This window comes from Amblyomma americanum, chromosome 4 (genome assembly GCF_052857255.1).
Source record: "Amblyomma americanum isolate KBUSLIRL-KWMA chromosome 4, ASM5285725v1, whole genome shotgun sequence".
Taxonomy (NCBI): domain Eukaryota; kingdom Metazoa; phylum Arthropoda; class Arachnida; order Ixodida; family Ixodidae; genus Amblyomma; species Amblyomma americanum.
Window position 1 is genome coordinate 189,791,527 of NC_135500.1, and position 27,361 is coordinate 189,818,887.

Consider the following 27,361-nt stretch of genomic DNA (forward strand, 5'->3'; position numbering starts at 1 on the left):
TTCTGTGCCGTGATATAAGCGAGCTGCCTGCCGCTACTCGGCAGCAAATCTGGCCGGCTGCATTGCACGCAAGAATGTACACTACTTGCAGCTTTTAATATGAGTTCATAACTGTCAGCTACTCATGCGGCATATCGTGGATGACACAGCCCATGATTATTTACCCATATTCCAAAACTGACACCGCAGAAATTTCCAGCGGCTGTAGTCCGCGAACTGCTGACGCCCCATTGTTTCAGAAGAAAGGCTAATTGGTTCATAGCTGCTTTATTTGCGCGACAAAATGGTCGAGCAAATACTGTCATGCACTCGCAGCATCGATGGCAGACATAGCGAGAATGTTTTGCAGGTTCGATTGCAGCAATGTAGCGTTGCTTCGGGTGCACAAGACCTGAAATCTATAGGCCGCTTCGCAGCAACGCGATATGCAGCGATTCCGCTACATTCAGTAGTAACACGTCACTTTCAGCAGACAGAGATGACAATTAAAGTAAGCTAGCTAAACGAACAGGCGCATTTAAACACTGGCCTCTCCAAAAAACGCACTCCGGCCGTCGGCGTCCTAAGCACGGATCTTGGGCTCGCCCACTTGTCAAGCAATTGCACCCTCTCATAGATGTGCATGTTTTAATTCATTGGCATGTCGGCAAACTTACGCCTTGCATAAGGCGGGACACCATATCGGTGAACTCAACGCAAGGCAGCAGTCTTGTAGTACACCGCACAGCACGCCGGCGCCTGCACATTCCTACCGGTCGACATTTTCACAAAGTGTAACCTTTTCAGCGTGCCTGCTCTTTTATGTTTCGCGCAGTTCACGGCGTATCCACTCAGTCACATGGTGTTGCGGGTCGGACAGGAATGATCTGCGGCGAGACGCTAAATACACTCGCATTTCACACATCACAAGCGAGGTAAATGATGCGGCTGGCTGCTGCGCGCGCGACCACCAACATGGCGAATGCCGCGTCCGCAACTAGCGCCCCTTGCGGATGACGTCATGTGAATACCTCCTATAGGGGCCAGGATTCTTCTGTGGCTCTTCCCACCTTGGCAACAACATTACTGCTGGGAAGAATTTGGTGAACGGTGCTGGTGCTCTCAATTATGACATCTCATGCAACTATAGTGTATCGCTAGGCCGAAGTGCGTAGTACCTGGGGCGAGGTCACCTTGCTGTCGACGGAGGCAGCGGTGTTGGTGTCCGAGAACCAGCCTCCGCGACAGCTGCTGTAGAAGTACGGCCTGGACCGGTGGTTGGCGGTGGTGGAAGAGAGCTTGCGCAGTGCGCGCCGCATGAAGCTGTAACACGTCTCGCCGGGGCTGGACAGGTCCGAGCCGTCGACGCTGCCGCGGCGGTGCCGCGATGAACGCGCCGGCGCCGCCGAGTCACTGTCCGAGGCCGGCGGGTTGTACGACTGGTACACCAGCAGGTCGTCCTCGCTCGTCGTCGTGCTGGTCATTTCGCGCTCCACCGACGAGCCGCGGTCTGCGCGGAGAAACGGGACGCCTCAGCGCGGGACGATGACCAGCCCCATGCGGCTTCAATTGCGTCAGAGATCGCAATCGTTACGGTGGCTGGACACCGGAGCAAGTACAACACGAGTGTAGGAGTATACATGTATACATGTAGACTCACCAGACATGTAGACTCACCAGTATACATGTAGACTCACCAGACAAATTGCCTGAATTGATTTGCGTTAGCAGGAATAAATTGGCTCGTTCTATAGTGTATACAATACTCTGCGTGTGTTATTTGCTTATGGCCAGAGCTCTAGATGCAGAAACCTCTACAGGATATGCGTATTAAGGCAACGAAACTGACTGGTTCAGTATGATGCGGTGTTTCACAAGCGATATTCATAATCGAAAGTCATCAAAGTCATGATAATCTAATTAAGGCGAAACAACCATGCTTCCTTAAAAATGACTTTGTCGTGCTCAAGGCTAATTCAGACTCAATACCACCGCCGTCCGCCCGTTAGGCTTTAGATGAGAATAGCTGCTTCTGTGAGGCTCCAAACGAAAGCAGGAAACGTACAAACCAGAGCAAAGAACAGCATGCCAAGCGAATCTAAGCGATAGCCGACTATGTCAAGACTGTACGAGGAGGTGCAGAATGCGTAGTCAAGAAGGCCGCAGTGTCCAACCAGCCTTGGCTAGTTTTTTTCACGTTTATTCAAAAATGATAGTCAAAAAGGCACCAGTAGTATTGTTAAGATCCGTGATGCCACATGGCAACTCAGAACGCAATACTATAGAAATTTACATTTACACCGATGCTTACGAATGGGAATGGGGAAAGCAAATGCGCGGCAATGAAAAAAAATTGCTTATGCTGTGTTTTTCAAATTAGCAAAAATCAATAACTAGGAATGCAATATCGGGTTTATATGAGATTCGAATTCTGCGAAGGATAACGCCGACAGTAGACGAACATTTGGTCGCATAATTTATTCCAAAAAGGGGGCCTGTAAACTGCCTTTATTTTCTGGTTAGGAATGCCGCCAAACTGGAGTGATTTTATTTTAGAAGATAAAAAAATGGAATGAAGAAAAAGGTGAGGAAGAAGTGTTTGGTGTCTGTGAGGTTACTCCAACCAGATTACGGAGCGGGCCGTTTACCTTCACTGCTGCTCTTCGTGGGCTGCCGGTAGGGAACAAGCACGTCTTGAGACTCGAACTGCACGGAGAAGAACAGCAACGCGGAAGTCAGCATAGACGTGTTTGTGCGCACGCACTACTCAATTTTCAATTAATTTTTAAAATACAAAACAAGGCAAAGTCTTGGTCAAAGGTATAGAGCCGAAGCGGTTTGTTTCTGGTCTACTCTGTATAGCTCTTCATGCATCTCATGAAAGTGAGAATAACTCTCGCCCACACCCTTCCAAAAGTTGGGACTTTTATAGATGCTACAGGAGCCCCACTATAAAGCTCAGACACAAACCCTTGGGCTCCTTACTTTTGACAAAGGCTCTACCTGTACAGTTTACGTTATGTAAGTACGCAGAATATCTGCTGGCGCGCAACTCAACATCACACGCTGAAGTCAGCGTGACCTCTTGGCCTAACTGGCCTCCCCTATATGGGAAAAATCCTTAGTTCTTTGCGAGCGGCGCGTAGTATTTAGTACTCGATGTGAGGGCTCATGTACATCTTCTTGTCCATATCTTGGCTAAATCGCTTTTATCTCCGTTTACAGTCTTGGTTGTGCTAATATGAAATGTTTTGCATGCATCAGTTTATGCACTCTGATTTGTCGCTTGCAAAAGATGTAACATCAACTACTCCGACAGGTTTCGAGAAGGCTTGTGCTCTTGTTATATTAACGATACGTGAGAAGCTCAGTCTAAAAAAATTAATGCAGGACACTTGTCGGGCATAGCAAGTAATTAAGACGCATGGCAAGAGAGGCATATGCAAAGAGCCATAAATATTTTTTTTTAGTGAAGAACCGCAATATAAAGGAGGACGTAAATTTTTTTTGAAATTTCTTGCAATAGGCATCCTTTCGTGCATTCTCAAGAGGATGGCGTCATCTGGCAACAGCTGCATGTGTGCGCCTCTCTTCTATAACGTAAGGGAAGCTGTCTTTAGAGACAGAAGTGAGAGGGGAGGGGGGGGGGGGGGGGAGTACAGATGCCAGAGAGTTCCGAGCCGCACTTGGACCCGTGAGGAGCTGCACGGCCACACAGTTTGGCCACCCCTGGCATACTATATATGTCTTCAAAGGTGGTAAACGAGGCCCCGAATTCTGGCGCCGGGTTGCGTACGCCAGTGCGTTTGTGTGGAGAGTTCGCACTTGTCTCGAGAGAATTCTTCAAAAAAAGTCGGCAGCTCTAAAAGCAATAGTCAGGCTTTGCGTATGGTTGTGTGTGGGCTAAGCCTGCACGCAACTGTAAACCAGTGTCGATCGTGTTTAGTGACAGCAGCGCTTCTATTAAAAGACGCGAGCACGCGGCGAACAATAGCACACTGCTTAGTCATTCGTATGTTCTGCCTCACGCCCGAACAATTAACAGACGTGGGCTTGCAAACATCGCGGCACCACATTACACTTTATGAGGCTAAGCGTGCAGTGCTTTGGGCTACATTAGAGACCTTTAGGCGTCGGGTACTCTGCGCTATGAATAAAAAGTGGCACCTTAGAAAAACTAATATACTGAATTATGGTGCAAAAGTTATGAGCGCATGCAGTACTCATCTTAGCAGCACTTTCTTGCCCGTACGTACATTAGCTGCGGGCTATTTGTTAAATTCGTAGCCGCGATGCTCTTTGATGTATTTCTTTACACTACTTGTTCAAACCCGCCGGCATTCGCCTTAATTATCATTTGGTTTTTGACGCCAGAGGCGAACACATTTCTCTGGAATTAGTGTAACCATGCACATCTGTTTCTACATTATTGAAAACTGTCTTAGGTGTTTTAAGTGCCTTATTTCCGAGGTTCGTTATCACCTTCAAGTTCAGCGCGCCTTAGAGCGACGGCCATTCTAATCTGCGCCAACCATCGAGCGCATGTAAAATCACCGACGCTTAATTGCTTTTTGCCCAACGGCAAGAGTTAACCCGGTAAAAAGTCTTCATGTTCAACGCAAGCCTGCTTTCCTTCGTTCTGGCCTGCTTACTGTCACCACTACGTGGCCCAAGGGCAAGAGTTAACCCGGTAAAAAGTTTTCATGTTCAACGCAAGCCTGCTTTCCTTCGTTCTGGCCTGCTTACTGTCACCACTACGTGGCCCAAGGGCAAGAGTTAACCCGGTAAAAAGTTTTCATGTTCAACGCAAGCCTGCTTTCCTTCGTTCTGGCCTGCTTACTGTCACCACTACGTGGCCCAAGGGCAAGAGTTAACCCGGTAAAAAGTTTTCATGTTCAACGCAAGCCTGCTTTCCTTCGTTCTGGCCTGCTTACTGTCACCACTACGTGGCCCGTTAACCCGGTAAAAAGTTTTCATGTTCAACGCAAGCCTGCTTTCCTTCGTTCTGGCCTGCTTACTGTCACCACTACGTGGCCCAAGGGCAAGAGTTAACCCGGTAAAAAGTTTTCATGTTCAACGCAAGCCTGCTTTCCTTCGTTCTGGCCTGCTTACTGTCACCACTACGTGGCCCAAGGGCAAGAGTTAACCCGGTAAAAAGTTTTCATGTTCAACGCAAGCCTGCTTTCCTTCGTTCTGGCCTGCTTACTGTCACCACTACGTGGCCCAAGGGCAAGAGTTAACCCGGTAAAAAGTTTTCATGTTCAACGCAAGCCTGCTTTCCTTCGTTCTGGCCTGCTTACTGTCACCACTACGTGGCCCAAGGGCAAGAGTTAACCCGGTAAAAAGTTTTCATGTTCAACGCAAGCCTGCTTTCCTTCGTTCTGGCCTGCTTACTGTCACCACTACGTGGCCCAACGGCAAGAGTTAACCCGGTAAAAAGTTTTCATGTTCAACGCAAGCCTGCTTTCCTTCGTTCTGGCCTGCTTACTGTCACCACTACGTGGCCCAACGGCAAGAGTTAACCCGGTAAAAAGTTTTCATGTTCAACGCAAGCCTGCTTTCCTTCGTTCTGGCCTGCTTACTGTCACCACTACGTGGCCCAAGGGCAAGAGTTAACCCGGTAAAAAGTTTTCATGTTCAACGCAAGCCTGCTTTCCTTCGTTCCGGCCTGCTTACTGTCACCACTACGTGGCAGTTTCGTAAACAACTAAAACGATTGAACTTATGTTGAATTAGTGACTTCAAGACATTACTGATGCCACGAAGGTTAAGGCGACACTATGGAAAGACTAATGCAGTCTGAAAAAAAATTTCAGTCTCCGAGATATCCGTCGTAAGAATTGTCCTTTCATGCACCCCAGTCAAGGGAAACGAAAAGTGCATAAATCGTTTCCCGTCGCCAGGCCTGCCTTCGACTGTACTGACGTTACGGGTCAGGCGCCTGCTCTGCCGCGGCTTTGTGTAATATGTCACTGTGTGTAGATATTAGAGTGTTGTGACTTAAAGTTGACTGCTTAATTAGTGTATTTTAGGTCACCATTGGTATCCTTTTTGACACTTGTGTCGGAACTGATTGGAAACTTACTCGTCTGTTACACTTACACTAGCTGCGGACAGGGTATTGTTGCCAGATACACACTTCGCATATCGACGATTGTAGTTTCTCATTGACAAAATAGGCAAGACCAAATTTCCCCTACATTCAGACCTGTGTAGGTGACTCCAGCCACAACTTTAGCTCAGCAGATAATTTTAGGCAAACTAAGAAAATAATTACTACCATAACATAAAGTATGAAACGTACAGCACAGAGACACTTGACATTGGATCACGACGCCTCTATTATGAAATATATTTTTGTTTTTTTTCCTTACACTGCTGCAACCCACAAAAACGCCAAATCATTGGCCAGACACACGCACACACGCTCATTCACAGACTCCCAGTCACCGACACTAAATGGTTAAGCTGTGGTTATTTTTACCTTTTATGTACAGCCCGCTCACTTATGAAACTGCTTCCCTCCCTACTTCCCCCTTTCTGTCTCTCTCTCTTTCACACACACGCACACGCACGCACGCGAACGCACGCACGCGCACGCACGCAAGCACGCACACACACGTGCGCGCGCGGTTCTTTGCCTCTTTTTATTCTAAGCGTGCACACAATCTCTTTCTCCTGACCTCTTGCTTCTGAGCCTTCCCATCTTTTCATCTCTGTGTCTTTTTCTGCCATCTTTCGTATTTACATATCTCTGTCCTGTAGACATGCGCTCAAAGCTACCGCAAGACATGCGCCATCGCTCATCGGCGGCAGCCTGGAGAGAGAGAGAGCACGGAATGGGCATCCGGGCACTGGCCTTCCTCTGCGTCTGCTCCATGGCCCAGACGGTGATGAGCACGCGGCCGCCGACGCGCAGCACGCGGGCCAGCTCGCGCAGGGCCTGCACCCGGCGCTCCGTGGAGGCCAGGTGGTGCAGCACGGCCACAGACAGCGCCGCGTCCAGCGCCTCGTCGCGGAACGGAAGTGCCAGCGCGTCGCCAAGCACCACCTGGTGGCCACCGCACGAGGCAGCGGCCCGCGCGAGGGCGCTGCTGCGATCACAACCCAGGGCGCCCAGGCCCGCGGCCTCCAGGTACTGGCCGTTGCCGCAGCCTGCGGAAGCAAAAGAACGCCGCGAGATGTAGAGGAGCGAAAACCGGCAGTCCGACCTGTAGCCGGGAGTTAGACGCAAAGCGAGACTTGACTAGAAATAATGGTGGTTATGGTCATCAACTGCGATTGTCCATCTCACGCTATCTGTCTTCGTTGCTACGAACTTTGGGTGTACATTGAAATGCATTACACCTTCTGCAAAACCTGTTAGCTCCTCTGAGACCGCACCGGCGCTGACAAATTCATGGGTTAATTGAGAGCGCACTGGGTTCGGAATCGACAAGGGCACTCTGATTAGCTGATCAAGACAGTCGCACAAATCGGCCGTTTCGTCTAATGTAAACATAAAGTAGTTGCGACTCCGATGACATTCAGCCACATTGACGCAGACGGAATGTATTTCACGAAGGATCCAACTGAAACATTGATGCACAGTTAGAAGCAGAACACCCGAGGGCCGTTAAAAAGCACTTCTACATTCATGCATGTTCTTGAGAAGGTGGCTTCATCTTTGGAAGATGCATCATGAGGTTAAGCTTGCTTCAGCACGCAACTGTTAAGGTGGCGCAAAACTGAAGTTCTTAACCAGCTTTAAACGCAATCACTCGGTGCCATGCACTTACCACCATCATGCTATACAAAGATCTCTACAGTATGGAGCTCGCCGGTACTCGGGTCTGGCAGTGCAGCCCGAAATTGAAGCAGCGGTTGATGTTCTGCAACATGGACGTTTTCTTTTTTTTTTTCGCTTGAGCTGATAGTTTACCTAGAATTTTTGGACTGAGTGCTGCTTTCACGCAGCCTTTTTACTAATGCAAAAAAGCGCTCGAGGCCTGTTTCACAACCGGGACGGCTTATGCTTCCGGTGCTGAGCCTCCTCGGCAGCGCTGGGCTACGTGTTTATGCATGCCACGCGCCGTTCTATCAGAGTGTTTTTTCTTTTTTTAATCGTTTAGGAAACGCAACCACTAAAATACAGACTGTGTCTTGCCTTTGTACGTAAACAACTGGATATTTTTTCTTCAGCGTTGGATGAAAGAGGTTGGGCTGCACAAGAGGCCCCAACTACTCATACTGACTGGGCGGTGTCAAACGCACAAGGGCAGACCTTATATGTAGAACGACATGGACGGGCACCTTGCCGTTTGATGTATCCTGTCCTTGTGTGTTTCACGCCGCATAATCAATATGACAGTTTACCAACTAACCCGAACCACACTTTTATCCAACTACTCGTCTTCATAATAACACAGGAAGACAGAAAGCTAGAAAGGCGCTCTTTCTTTCTTTCTTTCCTTCCTTTCCTTCCTTCTGTCCTTCTGTCTGTCCTTCTGTCTGCACAGGCAGGGGCATATTGGTTTACATTCTTTTTCTGGCTGCCCCACCATACTTTTTGTCCTTCTGTCTGTCTGTCTGCGTGTAACGAAAGTAATATTGACATCCTGCAGTACACAGCCCTAGAATTACGCCTCCATCAAAATTCTACCAGCGCGGCCGGGATCGAACCCGCGTCTTACGGGTCAGCAGTCGAGCGCCATAACCACTGAGCCACCGCGGCTTTTTGTCTTCATTGCCTGTTTCGACAGTTTACAACAGATCACAAACATGTTCTGCGCTACATTCTCAAACATCAAGAGCGGACATGCGTTTCACTCACGTGAGAAAATCAAAACTGTTTCAGATAACACAACTCTCCCATCAACTCGATAACTTAATCTCCAAAATTGTAGCTCCTTGTACACTTCACGCAGCTTAAATATGTTTTCTTTGAAGTAATCTCGGACAGACCGCGCATCTTCATCGCAGTGTCGTATAGCCATCCTGCTTCACCAAATGCTGTGCAGGCCAAGAAGGAAAATTACATCGTATTTATAAAGATCCGGCCCAACGTCCGGGAATCGTATCTCATACGGCGTCAAGGGAAAGTTTACTTTATTGTACGCTGGAGCACGTCCCAAAAGCGCAGCGCATCCCAGCAATCAATGAAGACGTGGTCTGTTGACTCTGGTTTCTGACACAACAAGCAGTCAGCACCCCATGGTAAAAACAACCCCTTCTCCTCCATCCATGTTTTAACCAGCAACGTACCAGTGTGCAACTTGAAGAAAAACGTCTTCACACCCGCTGGCACCACCATTTTCCTTACTCTTTTTAAAACATTTCCTCCTTGGCCTCCACTATAAAGAGATCGATATATTGGCTCAGGGAAGACACAGTCAAGCAAATCTTTTAGCAATTTCTTACGCGTGACACTTGAAAGATATTCCAAACTGAACCGAGCATTTAGAGACCGGAAAGCAAAGACCACTTCTTTCAAAAATCTACTTGCATTGTATCGCAAACTATGTTATTTCCACTGATGTTATTTCCACTGTTATTTCCAAAGACGAGTAGACTTCCCATCCAGCTACTCGTATCGCGATTGGTATTCGAACCCGCGGCGGCGCGAACAGATCAGCTTCGCTAGCCACTGCGCGAGAGCACTAGGCTATCTCCGCAGCCTAACACGCCTCGTGTTTAACTGCAACACACTCTCGCGCCGTGGATTGCACATCGTCTTCTCCATCAGCTAATATTACTATCAAACTAATATTCGCGCTTTGAGCTACGCGGCAGTAGTGACAGAGATATGTGCGCTGCATGCGTTGGCATGTACAACGCTCTAGCAGTAACACGGAACTTGAGCACAGTACGCGTTGGCGTTCGCAACAGTGCTGCAGCAAGCGGCACTGGAGCATAAGGCTCCGGCGTAATTTGGGAAAATTGGTATTGACGATGAAAAAGTTGAATACGCGCATAACTGGCTCCCTGGGTCAATGAACACCTAAATCGCGCTTTTAGGTACGTGGCGGTGGTGTCGAATTACAAAACACTCTGCTTTCGCACAACATTTCGTGCTTAGCAATGGTAAACCGCCATCCATTTTTTTATCCCCATATATGGACATCATTGCAGTGAAGCCACTGGTCCACACATAAACAGGGGGCACAAATTCATTTCGGAGGGCATTTGATATATGCATTCTGTAATCCCACTTGCAATTAGTGTTCTTGTTTGAAGTGCCTGTCGCTAGCGGCTGTGAAAAAAAAAGAAACAGACCAGTTTCCTACGAGTGGGAAAATTCCGCGCCATTTATGACCAGACACTCCCTTTGCACAACCATTTCCTACCTTCGAAAAAAAAGAGGAATACACACGCGAAACGCTAGGTGTCACTGCAGCAGTATACCATCAGCAGTATACTGCAGCATGTGCCATCGTATTTGAGGCAACAACAACAGCAGCAGTATACCATTCACATCAATGGCCCATAGTAGTTGTTGGTGTTGTGCCCTTGGAGAATACCACATACCCCCGAGGGGCACTGAGTGGAGAGAGAAGCATCAAAGACAATATAGCGCCTGATTTTGTCCCCAAAAGATAAAAAAAAGATAAAAAGGAGAAGCAAAAATAATCTAATAAACAAGAAACGATTTAGAATTTAGAAGGGGAAGAAAAAAAAAGGAAGGGAACGAGATTTGTGCATTTAGTAGTGAAACCTTCCAGAGGAAGCAATGAATTTGTAAACAGCGCAGCGAACTGTCCCACTGATGTAGCCCCCGCGTTCTACTGAGGCAATCTTCTTCGTCGTCGACAATTTTGTTCTTTTCTTCACCTTACTATTCCAAGTTCATCTGCGTGTGATGGATAATTTGTCACCTTGCCTACGCGGCCTTGTATTGAGTGTATGTTTTAAAGAACATGCACGGTCTTTACTGTTATCCAGGTAAGAGTGGACCTGAATTGTTGTGCAGGTGAGCTCTGCAGTGCAGACTACACTGTTAGCGTCAAGTGCGGAAGCAAAACTGAAAAAAAAACCGGGCGATAAATTTTGCGCCCATCGTCGCTGCGGTCCGCTTGAGTCACTGTAAACTTTCAGTGCGTTAGCATTAGAACCTCTATATTGGAAAAATGTGTCCGTTCGTACGTCTCAAGTCTCGACTAGCAGGTAGCAAGGTGAAAACAGGGATATGGTCCTCTACATTTCCAGTGGAGAGGGCAAAGAAAGAGAGAGGAGACGCAGAGAGGCTGGAAGGGGGCGGGTGCCGGTTGCTTGCGTGTGGAGCGGACTGACGGACTGGATTACACCTGCCGCTTGCACGGTCCGAACCCGTCAGCAGTGGCGGCTGCTACGTCTGAGGGGGACACTAATGCTAACGCATGCTCTGACGGCATCAATTAGATTAATGGTCTGTACTTTCTCCAGTCACTCTTCAACCCCGGGGATCCTATGTCATCTTTCGGGCAATGTCGCCGTTTAGCGCTTCAGCATTCCGCGCGCTGTTAACAGATGGCAGCACTATGCCTTCGATATACGACTCAACACAGCTAGAAAACTTCAGTGTCTCTCGATATCTATCCCGTAACGCCTATCAGTCAGAATTAACACTTCTTTTCAAAACGAGAGCAGTGAGGTAACTCTTCTCTGATATTTATTCACCACCCGTCGGGCCACAAGACTGATGACGAATTGTGTTACCAACCAAAGCTAGCGTTAGTAGCAAGAGTATCGGCCCTGAATGAAATCCGGGCACTTTTTGAGGACTAGAATTTTTTTTTCTAAAATTGATATGTTGATGTATATTATTGATCTCCGATGAAAAACAAATTCTGTAACTTTGTTCTCGCCATCGGCCTGCCGGCGTTGCTTAGTTGTTTCTCCAGACCGCGCACCCAAGGCGCGGGTGACTCGCGCACAGCCGATCGCGCGTGATGCATCGCGGGTCTGACGCGGCCCGACGTTAGTTTCCCGACCGCCGATGGGAGCCCCGCCGTTGCGGCCCTTAACGCTGACAGATCGGTGGCGAGAAGCACCGGGAGAGAGGGGCTGCTTCCGTTGCTGCGGCGTCTTGAATGAAGGCCACCGGCTGCCCGTGGCTATCGATTAATAACGAGATGAAGTTACCTTTACACACACACACACACACACACACACACACACACACACACACACACACACACACACACACACACACACACACACACACACACACACACACACACACACACACACACACACACACACACACACACACACACACACACACACACACACACACACACACACATATATATATATATATATATATATATATATATATATATATATATATATATATATATATATATATATATATTGTGACGTAGTCTGGCAGTCTTGATGCCATAGGTAGCATAAGAGGGCTCTCGCACAGTTTCCGCCCTCGCCGATAGATGACGTTCTACGTCACACTCGCGGTATTACAGGACGTGCTACGTCCACCGCTATGGACGAGGGTGACGCTGGTGAACACTCCCAAGGTTCGCTTACACGCAAAACTTAAATACCCACGAAAGCAGCTGACTGGACAGCCGTCGCTATAGCTCAGTTGGTAGAGCACCGGACGCGATATTCAGAGGTCGTGGGTTCGGATCCCACCGGCGGCATGGTTGTTTTTTCTGCTGCTTTATAAGTAATTTTCTTTAAGCGATATATTTATCTAAGTATTATCATCCCACTGATTAGCGCTACATATTAAAAAAAAATTAAACATTTCCCTATGCACCTTCGTTTCGGTGACTGTTTGCTCCCTTCATAAGTTTATATATATATATATATATATATATATATATATATATATATATATATATATATATATATATATATATATATATATATATACACACACATTGTGGTGGCACGTCTCCTTCTATATTCCTCTCTCTTTCACAAAAAGAGTTGTTTACGGCACGAGTGCCTCTTAAGCGTGGCAGCGCACACGCGTACAGGCCGATTAAGTGACGCGCGCGCGCGGTGTCGGAACGGCTGCTTCGGTCGCTTAATCTGCGGAGCCGGTGCGCGTGCCCGGTAATCCACGTCAATTACGGGGCCGACCGACGCCAACCGCGCTCCCAGCCCGCGGTGTCGGGAAATCGGGCACGTGCCCGCTAAACTCGCCGAGAAACGAAGTATATAAACAACAAATGAACTTTGACGAGTGCAGCAGCACGTGATGGCGCCGGTGAAGGGCTCGAAAGGGCAGAGTGGCTGGGAAATGCCGAACAGTTCGTGTTGTCAGGAATGTGCGCGCATGTTTGCCACGCCGGTGAGTTTTGTGCGTCTTGGTAGAAAGATTGCAGCTGTGCGTGGTAATGGCATGCGTATAAAGGGGTTTCAAAATTAGGCTTTCCGGATTTCTTAAATATAAACGATAAGAAGTACACGAAAGTTCGTTTTCATGCGGAGATTGCGGCACCACTCGGATGCAAAGTGGGAGTATAATTGTCGCCGTCAGCCTCTTTATTATGTGAAATCAATTAAGCTTTTCAGTCACTGTAGCTAGCGTGCATGTTTATGTTTATATTTATGTGTTGTTTATGTCGTATTCCTAAACCACTGCATTTGGGAGAATTCCACTCGCACGGGCACGTTCCGACATATAATTCTCCATAATTTTAGGTCGATCCGCGTAGTTGCGAACGAAAGAAGGTGCTGATCGGTGCAGAACTCCTCCTAGCATGACGCGTCCGCTGAGCGCACTGTGAAACTGATATCGATGGAACCGAAGAAACGTTCGACTTAACAGCTGCGTAACGCTAGCGAAAAGTTTCGCGTCGATTGCCACCGCCTTTCGTGCGTAATTACTCCGATTCGGTTTCGAAATTTTGGGGAGAGTGTCTCAGAACAGGCGCTAACTACGCCATTCTACCAAATTATGTAGTGTAGCAATGCGACCACCTCACAGTTTTTAATATAAACATACATAAAATGCTTATTAATTGATTTTAGTTAAGCGGCTGACGACGACAACTATCGCCCCATTTCGTGCCCGCCTGTTCGGAGAACCTCTACGCTAAAAAAAAAAAAAAAGCTTTCGTGTATTGTTTGTTGTTTATATTTTATAGATTTGGAAAGTGTAACTTCGAGTACCATGCATAGATACTGCGAGGAAAGGATATCACTCGTCATGCTGTGTTCGTAATAGCACCTGCTTTGAACGTTAGCGGGTCGCAGTATGTGTAAGCCGACAGTGTGATAAATCCTAAGCAAAAGCTTAACGTCTTCACTGCCAGTTCAATGTAGCGACAATGAAGGATTCATACAGTTAGTTTGGTTAATACGCGTGGAGTGGAAATACACATAAAAGCATGGTACTTATCACAAATATTAAAATATTAGGCCACTTCACTTTCATCTATACTCAGTGCGTATAAATAGAAACTAAGCATTAGCCTCGAAACAATGAACAAATAAGAAAATGGAAACAAGCCACAATGCCTCTGGGAGATCTCGCAAAGCGCGGTGAATATCGAGCTTTGAGAGAGCAGGCTATTTCGCTAAACACTCCAATGCAAACAAACTCTCTCTCTCTCTCGTGCGAGACGACGGTGAATGAGCTTACTGTCATGGAACTGCCGCTACGGGCCCTCAGATTGCACTGACCTCGCCGAAAGCCCATATCGGGTCCCCAGGCGAGGTGGCGGGGGTCTAAAAGGCGCGACGCGCGCTGCCCATAGCCGCTCCGGATGCGGGCAGGGGTCGCCTTATTATCCCAGACATGTGTCCCAACACCGGCGCTGGATATGGCGCCCGTGTACACAAACGCGTATATGGCCCCAATCAAACACCCGGAGAGCCGCAGCAGCGCCGTCGGAAGCGTGCCCGCGCGTAAGCTGCTCCTCCTGCGGTCCCTTAACGGCCGCCCTCGCGCACGCGTGCCGGCCTCAACAGCACCCGGGGGCTTCCGCCGCACAGTGTGTGCAGAGCGCGCTTCCGAGAGCAATAGCACGCAGGAGCCGTAGCCGCAGGGCTTGCTGCGCAGTTTGGCCCACCGTCGCCGTGTGAGGGAGATATGGGAGAGAAGCTTTCCTGAGGCGCCGCTGTACTTAGAAGTTTCATCTCGCGGGAATATACGTGGGCTTTATAGAGAGGCGGAGATGCCGTCATTCTATGCGGTACAAAATAGCTGGGACTTCGGCTGGATGGCTTGCTGCGTGTTTCTTTTTTATTACTATATGCATACGTCGAGTGACTCAGCAAAAATTGGCCTGGCTGAAAGGCGAGTGTACGGACTCATCGCTATAGATCGGTGTAACCAAAGGGAGCATTATATTTTTCCGCACAACGAGAACACTGCGCCCTTGGAATTCTCTTATGTCGAAGGGCATATTCGCGCAATAAAAAAAGAGAACCCTGGACACTCGATCGGCATGCACTGATGTGATCTATGCTTGGAGTCAGTGCTTTCTGAAGTCTTGGTACGGCGATTATAATGCCACCCGCCACGGTGGCTCAGTGGTTAGGGCGCTCGGCTACTGATCCGGAGTTCCCGGGTTCGAACCCGACCGCGGCGGCTGCGTTTTTATGGAGGCAAAACGCTAAGGCGCCCGTGTGCTGTGCGATGTCAGTGCACGTTAAAGATCCCCAGGTGGTCGAAACTATTCCGGAGCCCTCCACTGTGGCGTGACATTGTGGCGTCATCAAAACATGCCAAACTGATTGCGAACAACGTGCCCAACGTGGCAGGTGGTAGTTAAACTAAGGATTGGTCGAGAGAGGTTGCTCGGGATGAGCAACCTGTTTCATTCCCGCGGCGACAAACATGGCGCCCTTCGAAGCAGGGCCCTTCGCTTCGGACTGAATTCGTCGTTGTGACTATATACCTTTCTCAGCGCGTTCACTGGCCTCACCTCACCTATAAGAAAACGTATAAGCAAAAATTTCCTTTATTTTTTTATTTAGAGTGACGCTTATGTCACTTCTAGGCTCAAGATGAGCGTCGGTTTGTTGACATATATGGTTCCCATCCTGGCAACCAGATTGCGCCACTAGGCTTAGCTCAGTGTTGCGTTTTTGTTTGTGTTTGCAGAACTAAAAGTGGGAATGTGAGAAATGGCGTAACGTTCTCCAATATACCCGCGTTTAGCGTACGTAAGCGTCCATACACTTATGGTAAGCAGACAGCGTCGATTTTTGCTTTTTTCTAACCATATATCTATGTACGGTGGCCGGGAAGAGTCAGCACTTCGGCGGCAGCGCGTTTCACTCGCTCTCGCCTCCTAATGCCCAAGTGCGAACGAGCCTTACGCTCCATAAAACGCATCTAACCGACCGACTGACTGACTGACTTACTAACTTTCCAACTAACGCACTAACATTCGCAAATCATTCAGCGACCAAAGGCAACTGGCGAGCAGCATTACGAAACACTTTTTGCGAACTAGTACACCGGCGTAGTTTGCCCGACAGTCCCAACAAAAGTAGAATAAATCTGTACACAACTCCGTGTACCCAAGTCACTCGCCGGACATCAGCCACCACCGTCGAAGGTTCTAAATGATTCAAAACCCGGCGTGTTTGCTTTCGCACTCTTAATGCCCGCGGCTTTTCTGCTTACCTCGCAGCCAGGAGGATGGGCTCGGAGCGAGGGGAAGGGGGAAAGTGAAATGACGCAGGAAAACGGTAGCCGAGGAATAACAGCTAAAGTACATACAGAGAGGAGCACAGATCCCCCCCCCCCCCCCCCCCCCCCCCCCCCGAGCAGAGCGGGATGCGCTGAAGCGAGCAAGTGCGATGGATTAATCCCGCGCTCGCAGCAGCATCGACCGCGTAACATCTGCTGGCGCCACGAAGCGATCGAGTCCACCTTTCCACCCCCCTCTGGCATTCCGCTGCAGCTCGAAAAGATCCATTCCAAGCACTCCAAGCTCGCAGAAAGAGAGAGCGGTTTGGCGTGAGTGGCCTCCGCTTCCTTTTATTCGCTTCAGAGCACTTTGCTCGGTTCCCCCCCTCCCCCCTCCCCCCCTTGCTCTACGTTCCTTTCTGATCTCTTTCGTTCCGTTCGTTTAACTTTTTGTTTCCCGAGCTGCAGTTTTCGCTCTGAGAGGTTCGCTAGGGCTTCCTGAGATCGTGCCACCTGCGTGGGTTGTTGTCGAAAAGCGCGCGGCCTCGAATTCGTTTTCCGTGAAGGGAGTCTTGATTGAGGACGGCGCGGATTCTTTCTGGCTTCCTTCCAAGCGCAGTTCTAAGAAAAGAGGCCAGCTCCGAGTGCCGGTCATTCAAAGTTGCATTACACAGCGTAATCGCGTCTGGCTTTGCCCCCTCGTTCCAGTTCACGTTTGGTTGTTTTCGTCTGGTACTCATCACGTCGACTGCGCTGTCGGCGAGATGGCTCGAGTGGCAGGGGTACCTCAAAGTCGTTTGCTCCGCTTATTTTCTATTCAGAGTGCCCGTGGAAACCGTAGAAACTTCGTTTAAGCGTGTGTTTATTTGCACTTGTTTTTGTGAATTTGTTGGTCGGTACGGAAAAGAGGCATCTTTCTTCCGTATCTGGGGGAGCAGGATATGCCTGTGGTGTCTAGAATTTCCCGTTGATGTGGAGGCACGAGTCACTGTCTGCTTGAGCGGTGTCCTGATACCTGTGGGTCTCATATTATCGCGCTTTTGCATTGCTTCACAGAGCGCTACCAATTTGGTTTTGTTATTTTTTGTTATCTCACAAACAAGATGTTCCTTTTAGAGCCATTTTATCTGAACGTGATACGTGCAGGGGGCAGTCTCGAAGTTTCTTCAGAAACACCTACGCATGCTCAGCTTTGAGGACCCGTTCTTGATTAAGAATTCTGAAGAGCTCATCATATTTTTTAGTGACCAGGAAAGCACAGGTGAATCGTTGTTTCCTTTTTCAATTGACGTTGTTGGCCTTTTTTATTCCATACCACAAGACAAACTGCTGTGTACTCTTAAGGATACCATAGATGACTACGGCTCAGTGGCTTTTCAAAACGCATGTGGCATGAGTGTGGATGACTTTGTAGAAATATTCCGTTTTATCTTGCTTCGACCATAGTTAATTTTGAGGGAAAGAATTTCATTCAGAAGCATGGTGTTTGCATCGGTTCATGTATTGCCCCTTTGTTAAGCGACATCTTTTTATCATATTGTGGCAAGCGAATCGCTGCAAACCTTGACACAGCCCACTCGTCTAAGATTTTTAGATATGTAGACAATTATGCCATTTTCTTGAAAGGCGTATCTCGAGAAGGGGCCATTACAGTAGTGAACCAAATTCTTCAAATATTCAGTGAGTGTGCCTTTGGGATGAGCTTCACCTATGAGTTGCCGTCGCAGGGATGCTAGCAGTTTTTGGACATCTGTATTGTTACGAGTACTAGTGGAACCCAGGTGCGCTTGAGGTACCAGCCTCGCTCAAAAAAAGGTATTTTAAACCACCAGTCAGCTCATTCAAAGCTTATAAAAAGGGGAATAGCAAAAAACTGCCTGCGCGCCGCTCTTGATAAGTCTTGCCCACATGAAATGCAGAACAGCGCGCAATTTCAGTTGCAACGACTGACTAATGCGGGTTTCCCTTGTGAGCTGGACACTTCGGTGACAGAAGCCCTTGCCAAGGAAACTCGTTGCCCACCGAAGCACTGCCTAAGTGAAGAACCGCACCGCCGGAGACCCGTGGCTATGCCGTACTTCCACCAGATTTCGCATCGCTTCAAAAAAGTGGCCATGAAATGTGAGGTTCCGGGGGTCTTCACGGCGCCCAAGAAGCTTTCAGGCATGTGCAATATGATGCAGGGAAATGGAAAAAAAGGACGGATGCCGCACTAAGCACGTAGACAGGTTCGTTCCCTGCAAAACAGGGTTGGTGTTCCGAATACCCCTCACATGCGGGAATTGTTACATAGGGCAAACTGGATGTTGCCTGAATGTTAGACTTCAGGAGCACCGGGCAGCCGTTGAATCATTGGCGTGGGGCGGTGAACTGGCGAAACATTGTCGCCATTGCCGTAACTGGACGCCCAGGTTCCGAGACACAGTTGTCCTGAAAAAATTACCGACCCAGCTTAGCAGGGAAATTTTTGAAGCCTAGAACATTAGAAAAGAAAATGACCGTTGCATAAGCACCACTTCCGTATCCTTATCCAAGAAGGAATTCAACTATCTTGATGCCAGTGTCACGTGACGGTGTCTGCTGTCTACCAGGTGTGATTACGAATCTTGTATATATGTGGTTTTCCTTGTAGTAAACCTCAGTTGAAGTTCCGCGTTGTGTCTTGTGCATCCTTCTCTTCATCCTTCGTAGTTTTGCGCGGTTGCAATATGCGTCAAGTCAGAAACAAAAAAAACCCAGTTTGCCTCGTTGTCGAGAGTAAGCGTAAGCATATTATGCATTTGCAGAAAAGGCGCAGCACATTCCACGGCAGCTCATAGATGGTTGTAGCCGCACTCGGGTACTGGCCAGGTCTAATTGGACGCTGGACGTGCCGCCGCTTTCGCGCGCTTCTGTTCCTCGAACTGGGCAGTGCTGATGGTCTCCCTGGCTGCTTTCGCAGCTTGATGAGCCGTTTTTCACCTGAGTCTTTTCCAAGTCGACAGCACGCTTTGTTATCCCTCAGCGTTTCTGGCGCTTTACAAGCCGCCGCGTTAAGCCGCTTCTTGTTTTTGCGCTAGGTACCTCGCTAAGTGTCCTTCGCTGCTTTCGCTCCTTGATGCGACGTAGCGTTCGCCCGCTCTTTTTCGGCATTCACGGCACGTTAGGCGGCAGATGCTGTCTTCTCACCTTCGTGTGCAGCTGCATACGGCTGCTGCTGGCGGCAGCACTACTGCTGTGTAGTATTCGGAAGAGCGGAACTATTTGATAATAATTGGTTTTTGGGGAAAGGAAATGGCGCAGTATCTGTCTCATATATCGTTGGACACCTGAACCGCGCCGTAAGGGAAGGGTAAAGGAGGGAGTGAAAGACGAAAGGAAGAGAGAGGTGCCGATAGTGGAGGGCTCCGGAATAATTTCGACCACCTGGGGATCTTTAACGTGCACTGACATCGCACAGCACACGGGCGCCTTAGCGTTTTTCCTCCATAAAAACGCTAAGGCGCCCGTGTGCTGTGCGATGTCAGTGCACGTGGAAGACGTGGATTTAAAACGCGTAAAGCGATAGGCTACCAAGTAGAGTGCAAGCTGCAGTGATACAGGGAGGCGCTCCAGGTGAGCATGTGGACAACATTTTCATGGATGACCAGACTAATACGGTAGCTATTGGTTTCGACATACTGCGAGAGTGAAGCCGACTTCACCCACGCTGGAGTCCCATATGAAGTTACCGCTGAAAACACAACGCTCTCTCTCTCTCTCTAAGCTCGGTGGCATCCAGCAACCGTGCACGACACAATCTCTCTGTTCTCTCCCCTCCTTCGCCGCCATGTCTTAGCGCTAGTTTCCAGGCAGACAGGGCAGAGGTTTCGAAAGACCTTTGCGCTCTCTTTCCGAACCCAATGGGGCACAGTGAAAAATGAAAAAAAGGGAGCCCACGCGTTAAGGCACGCGACGTTTAGGAAACGCGAAATGCATTGAAGAGAGAGAGAGAGACAAAGTGGAAAGTGAAAGACCCACCACCTGCAGCGCAAAAAGCGTAGTACTGGATGAAATTTCACACATTGCTGTTATCTCAGCGGCGCGTGTCAGACGGAAAGAACAAAAAAAAAAGAACACAGGAAGGAAGCTAAAACGAACGTGAGACTCTAGGCACTCAGCGTCGAACGGCTGAAAGTGCTGGGAAGGCTCTATATAAATCTGAAACCGAAAACAAGTGGAAGTATGGTAAAAAAAAGAAAAGCGCTTTATTGTTGTTTTTTTTTGCCTCGAAATGCGCCGAAAGGTTGAAAGCTAAAGGTTCGGAAAAGCACAGCTTTCAACGAAATGTGCTTGGCTGCCATCTCTTTTTTTTTTTTTTTCCAGCAGCCGTCGCATATTTCACGGTCTTCTCTATCTTGCATTTTAGTTCTGAGCTCTACCGCCCACATCACTTTGCAGACACGTATTTGCTGCGTTCGTTTCTCTCGAACTTCAGTGATATGATCACTGCAGAAATTTTCCTTTCAGCAAACTTAGCTCTTCATTCTTCCAGCTACGATAATTTCTTTTTCGATGTTTGTACGGCATATAAATTTTTTTCTAGAGTCACGATCAGTGCTCCCGATCACGACCCATGATTTTGTGCTCCAATTTGCTGAACGCGGAAGTAAACAGAGCAAATGGCCTGCGACAGGTTTCTGTTTTTAGCATGAAATGCTTTTAGCTCCTAATAATCGGCAGACTTAGATAAACGTCGTACAGAATCCATGACGAACCCGATGCCAATCTTATTCGAAACAGTCCGAAATTTTTCTTCTGCATGATAGCCAGCTTTAAAAAAAACGCACAAGATAGTTACGTTTGTTGTTATAACGCAAATTTACAGCGAGGGTGCTTGTTGTCTAGCCACACCTGGTCACGAATCCGCACAATTCCACGCTTTCCTGTGCCCTTCACCGTTACGCATCTCGTTACCTGGCCTCCGATCTGACCACTGCACCTCTCACCTATGCTTCTCTCCATTACCATCCTCTCCCAAAAGAGGAATGGGCGCTAAGAGTGCGCAATGCGAATTTTGGGCGCTAGCTGGCGCCGGGCAGGAGAGGAATTTTTAAAACGGTGGAAGGGGGACTGGGACGGAGCGCGAGGAGTTGTGGGGGTGACACAGGGGGCGGTGGGGTGTTCCTGTGCGTGTGTGTGTGTGCGTGGGGGGGGGGGTGTCAACATGAACAACCACAGCCATCAGCAGTGGCTCCGGCTAACTGCCTCCAATCTGTGAAGAGGTGCTGGCAACAGATCAACTACCATATCTGGTTGACCTTACATAGGTTGCGGAAGCCGTACACTGGAACGGTAAATTTGGAAGCTTCCTCCTCGCCTGCTAACTGGGGATGACGTAGGGCGCCGCTAAAGTCAGGAATTCCGCTCAAGCCAGCAGCGCTATAAAAGAGTAGGTGTTGTTTATCTTCTAAGGGAGTAGGTGTAAGCACGAAAAGCTCTGCAGGCAAGACGTTGCTCATCATAGGATGCCTCATAGATGGCTGTAACGGACACCAATGAGGACCGTAAAAATTAGTTACGTGAGGAGCGTCAGTGCCGCCACCTCTTGGCTCCTAGAAAATTTATATTCCAGAGGCGCTAAGGAGACGAGTGCTCTCTTTCAGAAGCACGGGACTACGCCGGTTTGGCACTCGTCCGACTGGCTGAAGCCGCCGCCGAGAGCCAAGACCTTTCGGCCGTCGTCTAGGCGTGTAGTCCTCTAGCTACCCTTTTTCTGTTCAACATTAAAAGTTTTCCTATCCTATCCTATTGGCAAGAGAGCTTTGTGCGGCGGCCCCTTCCCACGTACTCCTCGCTGCTGGTATGGTCGTCGCTTTCGCGGCGCACGTTTTTCCGCTAGAGTGTTCGTACCTTTAATCCTCGACTTGGGCAGGGCCCATAGTTTGCCTGGCTGCTTTCGTGGCTTGAGGACCCACCGCCATCAGCCACTTCTCCAGCTGGACAGCGCGCTCAACGTCCCTTGCCGCTTTGGTGCTTCGCGTGCTGGCGCGTCCAGCCGCATACATTTCTCGCGCCAGGCGGCGTGCTCAGTGTCCCTCGCTGCTTTGGCTTCTTGAGGGCTATGCTGCTCTCCCGCGCTTCTTCACCCATAGCGAAGCGTTAGGCCGCCTTTTCACCTTTGTGTGCGGAATGTCTAAGTCTTAACTCATCCTGCTTCATGACACGGCTTGGCGGAGCGCTACTACTGCCTTTGGAAGCACAGAACTATCTGATGAGAGATGGCAAGACGACGATTTAAAACATTTGCCGTAAGAAGCTACCAAGTAGAACATGTGGTGAGAGATCCCGTGGTGAAGACTGAGTGGTTCAATGCATCGTCACACGAAGCTGGTGTTTTTGCGCCGGCGCTTGTTTCAGTCCTGCTCGGGGTTATATGGGAAAGTTTTCTTCTCCATGATATTATTCGGATGCAGAAGTTCCGGAACTGATCGGAAAGGTTCGACTTCATGTTACGCCCAAGGTTTGCTGCAGTTCTTGAACGACGTTCACCACGGTCTTCTCAGCATGGGAGCTAAAGTATTTATACTTAAAGCTCACTATACAATAGCCCGGAGCAAAAACTGGTGGCCTCTCGAGCTAGTGCTGTAAATAGCTGTCTTCGAGATCTTTCATCCATTTGTTCTGCGCTTCTATATGCGGCCCTGTAATTGAGTTGGTTGAACCAAGATATAGACAGGCTCGACTATGTCGCTAACGGCAGCTTTAATGTAGCCGAACGCGAAGGTTAGAAGGCGGCCAGACGCGTCGTTAAGACCGGCAGAGAGCTGGCGAGGGCTACGGCGCGCGAAACAGCGAAACCAGCGATGGACTCTGAGCGTGCTTTCCAGCATGAGAAACAGAAGAGGCCGAACGCGATGGCACGTAAAGAACCAAAAGCGGCAAAGGAAGTCATGTGCGCTGTTCAGCTAAAAAAAGTGGCTGATGGCGGAGGCCTCCTCAAGCCGGAAAAGCAGCCCGGTAGAGCATAAGCGTTGCCTAGTTCGAGCTACAGAAAGAGCGACTACGGATCACGTTCAGCATGCAAAGCCCCTGGTAAATACCGGTGTGCGGCTACCACTATCTGCGTGTCGGCTTCCCTGCAGCGAGTTTCGTGTTTTCTCCTGCTCTTGGTGTCTATGCAGGTAGACTGCATGTTAATTAAACTTACCAGCTGCTGCACACTCAAAAGAACACAAATGCAGTGGATAGCGAGGGCATACTGACTCTGAAGGATGACGGTAAACTGTCGAACAGTCACTAATTAAGCTGATTTTTGGCAGTAGGAGAAACGTTCTTAGCAGCCATGCAATAGCCATTAGGATGAAAGGAAAAAGTTGAGCGGTCAAACTTGTTATTGAGGTTATGTACAAGTTATTTTAGTTTGCATTACTTGATATCATTGTTTTCCTGGATATATCATGGGGCATCGGGGAAGTAGATGTGTTACGACGGGGAGTTAATTCACAAAAAATAACACGTTGCTGGAAGTTAAAAATAGCGCGAAAGCGAGTGCCATACGTCAGAAGGCGAGGAATCGGTTCCACTTGCTAATGTTTTTTTTTTTTTGGGGGGGGGGGGGGCACTGTCATTTCAAATGTAGAGTTTTGAAGAACAGACGCAGATATGGCAAGGTTCAGAGAAAAGGGAATTAATAAGGTGCAGAAACAGCAAGGATTTCAGTGGTCTGATGGTAAGAGCAAAAAAAAAAAACAGCTCCTGCTTCTCATATTTTAGGTGTTGCGTTAGTTTCTTCTGCGTTTATAGCTTTACTATTCCCCCCCCCCCCCTCCCTTCCCCATACCACACGTATGCGCTCAAGGTTGTCTCTCCACTCTACATACAACTGAGCTAGGCCAGTTCTTAAACTGTTACAGGCATGACGGAAGCGCAGAATCAAGAGAAAACAAGCGGACGACATGTTGCGCCCCGTTCGCTCCGTCCGTTTGCTGCCTCCCAACTTTGCGCTTGTGCAACTTGAATCCAGGCCTGTTGCACATGCACTAGTTGCTCATGTCCAGCATTCTTGGTGAAAAAAAAATTGAATATTGAAATATTGCAAGATACTGCTATGAAAATATTGAAGGTAATGATTCATGCTTCCGATGCGTAGCAAACGCCTTTTTAAGTTTTTTTTTCGTCGCTCGCATCGAGTAGTTAAATATGCCATACATGAGCAATGGGGAACGTTTCTGACGATAGAAAAACGTGAATAGTAAGAAAGGTGCAAGCTTGTCGAGGTGAGGTCTGCGGGTACATTGAATGTTGTAGTGAAACCTTCCAATATATGAAAAAAATTGCGTTCATAAACTTTTTCCCTTTGAAAAATACTTTTGTCCAGGACTTCTGGGTATGTGTGTTTCGTCGTCCTCTTCCAATAGCACTTTGTCTCTGCACTTACATTTCGTTGTCTGCTTTGTCATTTAGACTGATGTTCATTACAATATCCTGGGCTTTAAAGAGTTAAATAGCAGCAGTGGTCATCCCCCAGCAGAGCGCCGGGTGTGGGGTATTCAGGTGCCATATGGAGTCGGTGAACTTCCCACTCAATGTCACATACGGGAACAAGTGGGCACAGGAAATGTCATCAGAATTCTTGAATATTTTCCTTGATTTTAACGACTGTTGGCTTCTTGGGTACATTCACTTAAAGGAACACTGAGGAGAACTCCATCCATATATTGTTCTCATTAAATATTGATTGATCGGCCCTTTGTTGCTACGTTCATAATTTTTCCGGAAGGAAACGACGCATTTATCGCCGAGAGAATAGGATTTAAAAATCTCCCCGATCAAACCAAACTCGTGATGACCTTATCGAAAAAGACGAGTTTGCACCATACCCAACAATTCTGGACAAAAAGCATTTTTGACCTGGAAAAAATTATGAGCGCAATTATGCGCGCGCGCGCGCGCGCAGCGCGCGCACACACACACACACACACACACACACACACACACACACACACACACACACACACACACACACACACACACACACACACACACACCACACACACACACACACACACACACACACACACCACACACACACACACACACACACACACACACACACACACACACACACACACACACACACACACACACACACACACACACACTCACACACACACACACACACACACACACACACACACACACACACACACCCACACACACACACACACACACACACACACACACACACACACACACACACACACACACACACACACACACACACACACACACACACACACACACACACACACACACACACACACACACACACACACACACACACACACACACACACACACACACACACACACACACACACACACACACACACACACACACACACACACACACACACACACACACACACACACACACACACACACACACACACACACACACACACACACACACACACACACACACACACACACACACACACACACACACACACACACACACACACACACACACACACACACACACACACACACACACACACACACACACACACACACACACACACACACACACACACACACACACACACACACACACACACACACACACACACACACACACACACACACACACACACACACACACACACACACACACACACACACACACACACACACACACACACACACACACACACACACACACACACACACACACACACACACACACACACACACACACACACACACACACACACACACACACACACACACACACACACACACACACACACACACACACACACACACCACACACACACACACACACACACACACACACACACACACACACACACACACACACACACACACACACACACACAACACACACACACACACACACACACACACACACACACACACACACACACACACACACACACACACACACACACACACACTTTTTCACTATATTCCCCATTGTGTTTCAATGGCGGTATTAACTGCTCGATGCGAGAGATGGAAACACTATAAAATAAATATTTTGCTACATATCGGAAGAATGGACCGTTACCTTTAGTTTTATATACCAGTACCTTACAGTTTTTCAATATCCACAGTTTTTTGTCCTCGAATGTTGGACATGCGCTTTGAAGTTAATGGTGGCACGTCGTATCCACTGGGATCCGTGCCAAAAATTGGCGTCGACGTACGCATTTCTCTTGCGGAATCGGCCGATGGGTGGCGACGTTTGTATTTCGTTGCTTGGTCTTTTCTGGCCTGTAAAAGCTTCGTTTTGGCTAACTGTGGTTTCTTTGCGATAAGAAAGCGGTGGCCTGTTGATACAGGCCAGCGTCAATATGACCCTTAGAGTCCTTTTATCGTCCTCCTCATTCCCGCTATTTGTTTCAGTACAATAGGAGCAGTCCAGGAAGTGAGAATGGCGTAGCGAGCGATACCGCAATCAGAAGAAACGCAAAAAAAGAACGGACGAAAAAGAGAGATGAGATAAGGATCGGTCCAGCCTTTCGAAAGGACCCTCTGCTAACGTTCCTTGTTTGTCCCCGTCTAAATGCGGAAGTTCGCGGTCTCTAATCTTCACCACGCGTACAGTCTCCGTCGGCTACATATTGGTGCCCACTCAGCTCGCTGACGTCAGGATGAGCTGTAGGACCGCGAAGCGATTCGAGCCGAGGCTGGGTTCTGTGTCGATCGTTTTCGGTGGCCGATCGATTTCCGTCTTCCTGCTTCGCGCCAGTGACAATTCGCTTTGCGCCAGCGCGGCCCTTCGATTGTGCCAAGACCTGTCTCGGGAGCCGGTTGGCGC

The 27,361-nt window shown here is 48.5% G+C and overlaps 1 protein-coding gene across 1 annotated transcript in view; it reads right to left on the reverse strand.

Moving 5' to 3' along the window:
• Positions 1-27,361, reverse strand: part of fid (class I SAM-dependent methyltransferase fire dancer) — a 78,069-nt gene that overhangs the window by 5,308 nt on the left and 45,400 nt on the right. The window contains exons 3-5 of the mRNA XM_077662641.1: positions 6,839-7,134; positions 2,628-2,685; positions 1,158-1,489 (exon numbers count right to left, since the gene is read on the reverse strand). Coding sequence (XP_077518767.1) covers positions 1,158-1,489; positions 2,628-2,685; positions 6,839-7,134 — 686 coding nt within the window. The remainder of the gene's footprint in view (positions 1-1,157; positions 1,490-2,627; positions 2,686-6,838; positions 7,135-27,361) is intronic.